Raw genomic sequence first — 5000 nt, 5'->3', positions numbered from 1 at the left:
TTTTTTTAATGGGGGCTCATGATACATATATGATTATAAAATAAACATTTATAATTGCTTCAGTTTGTTGTGATTTGCATTAAAGCATTAAAGACATAAGAAACAAGCTTTATGTGCAATATTGCTGCACCTTAAAGAATCCCTGATCCCCCTTAACAACAATAACAACAACAACAACAACAATAACAATAATAATAACAACAAAAAAGGCCTCTGGTTAACCCATACCAGCTGGATGACATGCTATCATGTCATGGGAATATTTCACTCAGGTCATGTTATGATCTATCCCTCTGAATACACATTTACATAGTTCCATATGTATATACTCATTGCACTTGCATTTGTATTGACATTCTTTTTACCTTGTTAAAAAAATTTAGAAAATCCAAAAAAAAGTCTCAGCATCCCGTGGAATTGGGCAAGTGTAGAGTGATGTCACGCTGGGAGAGATCTCGAACATGGAGATTGAGTACGCTTGCCATCTTTACAGCTGGAGTAGCATTAGGCAAATAATCAGCCTGGAGTGAATGGGTTAAGGCTTCACAGGACTCCCATGTTAATGGTAGCAAGTACGGTGGGCTGGATGTGACGCCTTTGTGGGTTGGAGGTTGCCCAGTGCGGGCCAAACAAAACACTTCCTTGGATGTACTTAAAGAGATGGCAAATAATGTAAGATAGTTTACTTGTAATATCCTTAACCCCTAAGGCATGGGAAAGTTCAGAGCAATGTGCTTGTACAGGATTGGAAAAAGTGGTAATCAAAACTTTTTAATCAACTAATGCAAAAACAAGCAGGTAAAAGGACTACTGTTGTATTTTACCACACATGCCAGAGAATTATAGACATATTTGACATGTTATATATTAATCAAAGGTATTGTATCTTGAATTCAGTTTTTAATGAAGTAATATGGATTATATCCAATATCACTTTGAAAATGCAAGTCATTCAGTTATCGTGGCCTTTATGCTTTGCCCTCCAGAACAGGTCAACAAACCTCCACCACATATATTCTAGCAAGTTATTGCTTGGACTAGTTCCTTATTTAGTGATAAATCACCAGGTAGGTCAGCAAGTTCTACTATGCCAGAATATACATGGCAGAGTTTTGTTGGTCTTTAGCCACTGGCAAACAGATAGATGTTTATCTAGCTTTCTTCTTATGACCTTGTCACCAGGACATTAAAGAATTGTTAATAGATCTATGACAGAATAATATCAGCAAAGTACATATTATTCTGTCAACAAATTACCATGCACTAGAATTCAGCTTCTAAACTGCCCTATATTTATGTAATTAAATCATAATTTTCTAATTAGATCACTATTTAGTATGGTAGGTTCAGTTTTCCTATGATATGGCTTGATTATGTTGTCAAGTTACTTAAACTTTTGCTCACACAAGTGCTAGATCTGAACAGGGCCACTGACATGGTCTGTCATCCTCAGCCTGTAAAGTCATGAACATTGCCCATCAGGGTTATGGGGCTGAGGGTTTCAAAGATTTTAGTGACGCATTTTGATCAATCAGAATGGCTTAGATTTGTCTCTCTTATTCCAGATATGAGATAAATACCATTTTGAAAAAGGGAATGGAAGACCCTGTCCAGAAATGTTCAACTGTGATCATTTCATATGGGAATTTAGCTACAGGTAAGGTTGTTGAAATTGACTGTTCTACTAGTAGCTTAGTTATATATGGTTTTTATTTTTTCTTATGCAATTCTGCTGAAGGTAAATGTATTTATTTTTGTGTGTCATATGTATTATGTATGAAGTTTTTTGTAGGATTACTGATAATTTCTGATTATCCTAACATCTTTATATTGATTTTTTTATCATGTTATTAAAAAAGTGTTTATGAGAATATAATAAACACACAAAGGAATATTGATTATTTGTGTTTATTATTTTCTAAAATTTTATACATAACATTGGTGAAGGGATTAAAGTAACTGTCTATGAAGATGAACTAAATTACAACAGATTTTACATGCTGTGCTAGATAAAATATTTTTCCGCTTTCTATTAATCCTTAAAAGATAACAAAATTCAGAGCTATATAGATAATTCAGTCTACTTTAAATATTATTTTGGGTAATTGTTTGGATGACTTTCGCCATGTTTTATCTAAGGTACAAACTGGCACCTGAGGATAACAGTTACTATTTCATTCTTTAAAGGTTGATATTAATTATTCATAATATTTGCAGATTTCTGTGAAACTATGTTCTGGTCTGAGAAGTGCTCGGAAGCTGGTGCAATTGAAGTGAAGCAAAAAAGAGAGATTAGCATTGAAGATACTGGTGACTTTCGTCCGCGTCAGCCTCAGTCCTCAAAGCTTTTCATTACGCCTCACTCAGTTCTGGTGTGCTGTACCAGTAGAGATATTACACCCATCATAGCTACACAGTTTGTGCAAAAGGTATGTGATCAAAATGTGGCCTGTAAAGTCAGGTGGCAAATGACCTTTTTTCTTAAGATGAGTCATAAATGGTTATTGTTATTATGATCATGCATCCATGCTTGTATTGCAGTTATGTAGTGGGAGGTGATGGGACACTTCTACATATTAGAAAGTTGGATAGTGGACATCATTATAAATTGTAGCAGTAGAATTTAAAGTAGCCTAAAGTTGGGTGGAAATTGGAAATTTAATGGTAAAATTTTAGGTTCTGTGCGAATATAACTTAGTTTTAGAAAGTTTGTATATTATGTGTTCCATTTTTTTTGTTCTAAAGCCTGTAAGTTTATGAAAGTTAGAATAGGTGATAATTAAAGCTAATTTGAATATATAACTGAATGGAATACTTTTCAAAGATATATGTGTCATGTTGCTTGCTAGTAGTACAATTTACGATTCTTAACCTATGGTGACAGTGCGCATAATGACTGAACTAGTGGTCAGGCTGGTTGTTATACAATGCTATTGGCACCGGCTAAAAGTTTTCTCCACCTTCCAGGCAGCACAAACTACCCTAAATGGCATTTTTCCATAAATTGGTCACAAAACAAGGCTTTAAGCTAACTTTGGAGCCCCGTAGCTCTGAAGCTAGTGCTGTTATAGCCATAATACTTCATGACTATGTGCGAGCTTTGATTGTGAGTAGATGCCGATGCTGCTCCATATACATATTGACACCTGTTGTCATTGGGTTAATGGAAGCGAGAACACTGCAATAAGTTTAAAAAAAAAATCTCCAAGAGTGACTTTGGTGAATTTGTGTAGGGAGGATGGGTTATTTTTAGTCACCAAAGAAACTGCCCTTGTAGATGTTATTTATTCATTTATTTATTTATTTATTTTATTATTTTTTTTTTTTGTGTGTGTTTGTTTGTTTTATGATTGCATTTTTTTTTTTTTATCATCTCATTCTGGTAGAATACCTATATACATCTTTTATTCTATATCTTCTGTAAGAATAGAATAGAGTGAAAAGATATGTACATTAGAAAATATGATTTTTTTTTTTTATATTTGATTTAGAGTGTCATTTTCTTCCAAGGAGATATGAAAGATATATTAAAAAACCCTGTTGTTATTTTTTGCATTGTTTCTTTGCCTTTCAGTTAGTTTAGAATCAGTTAAGTTATTTTTTTCCCACTAATCAAAAAAATGGTTTCAAGAAAAATATGGGTGACAATTGTCAGTATTGTTAGTTCACCCATTGAAGAACGTGGATAGATATGCTTTCCCAGTCCCGAGGATGGGCACTAGTGCCATCTGTGCTGCACCCCAGATGGCTTTCATTTCAGAGAAACACAGCTTCACATACCCTGTCATGCTCTCTTTCATTCACTCATTACAATACTGGAGCCAATTTTCTGTTCATAATTTTTTTTTCTGTTTTACTGTATTGTGAGACATATGTGCCATATGACAGGTTTTATCAATGTTGTAATCAACTAAATTTGTAGTATAGGGTCTATATTAACTCAATATGTTCTTTATACTTTGTGTGATAGAAGTATTGCAGTTTTATGGGAGGACAACTTATTTTTTTTTTATTTGTCTACTTTCATAAACAAATATGAGAGAAATAACTTTCCACAATGAAGATAACATGAAGAGATGGGGAAGAGGAAGGAAACCTGTGCTTATGACTGCTGTTGCCACAGCACAAGGTAGCCTTTCTGGCACATTGTAGAGACTGGACATGGTTTGAGTCACCTTCCTCTTCTCATTCTGCCTGCACTTATCAGTAGTACTTTAGAGCAGGAGGGTAACTCCTTGCTGTGTGTCATCGCTCCCTGGAGATACTGCTTGCTAGAGAATATGAATGGGTGCCATTCAAGGCTTTCTTTCCTGCTGGTGTTAGGAGAAAGTGGGGCCATCTGTTTAGGATTTTAAACTCAACTCATTTTGCTGAATATTATGGAAATTATAGTAATTATGATTGCAGTTATTGTCATCACTCACTAGGTACAGTTATTACTCATAGTAAAATAAAGAAACACAGCAATCCACTCTCCCCCAGTGTCAAATATAGCATAATGACTATTGTCATGTACATCATGACACCTGCCATTAGGCAAAAAACTTGTATGTCATGACACCTGTCTGCAATGGGTTATTACACATAACATGCAATATAAGAAACTAAAAAAATCTGTTAAACATATTTGTTTTGATGTAAAATTCATAAAATTTATTCACCTCCTAAATTGCCCAATTAACCCTTTCCCGACGGGGCACGCGCTACCCGAAAACCCCTATGCCAGGAGATTGCAATATTGCATTGAAATAGTCACACTGACATGACGCCCCGGCATCGGGAGTTTGGCTGTGTCACACGAGTGTGACGCACCGTCGTCATAGGGTTAAGCTAACAAATGAATGATAGCTGGTAGTTGTTCATAATTTATTTCATTCTAGACCTGATATTTGCAATGGTAATTCTTCAAATGTATAGGTTAAAAACAGAGTATACTTAATTTTTGAGTCTCTCAACCCAACTCTTCTCTCGGTACACAGGATGGTTCCTGTAATTTTTTA

The 5000-nt window shown here is 34.9% G+C and overlaps 1 protein-coding gene across 1 annotated transcript in view; it reads left to right on the top strand.

Annotated features, from left to right (window-relative positions):
* LOC122256972 (proteasome assembly chaperone 1) overlaps positions 1-5000 on the top strand; it is a 16625-nt gene that overhangs the window by 2030 nt on the left and 9595 nt on the right. Inside the window, exons 2-3 of the mRNA XM_043021967.2 lie at positions 1566-1657; positions 2218-2429. Of these exons, the coding sequence (XP_042877901.1) occupies positions 1566-1657; positions 2218-2429 (304 nt within the window). The remainder of the gene's footprint in view (positions 1-1565; positions 1658-2217; positions 2430-5000) is intronic.

The sequence above is a fragment of the Penaeus japonicus genome, unplaced genomic scaffold (genome assembly GCF_977035675.1).
Source record: "Penaeus japonicus unplaced genomic scaffold, GWHDUDI00000001_assembly GWHDUDI00000007, whole genome shotgun sequence".
NCBI lineage: Eukaryota > Metazoa > Arthropoda > Malacostraca > Decapoda > Penaeidae > Penaeus > Penaeus japonicus.
This window is presented reverse-complemented; position numbering and strand designations above follow the sequence as displayed.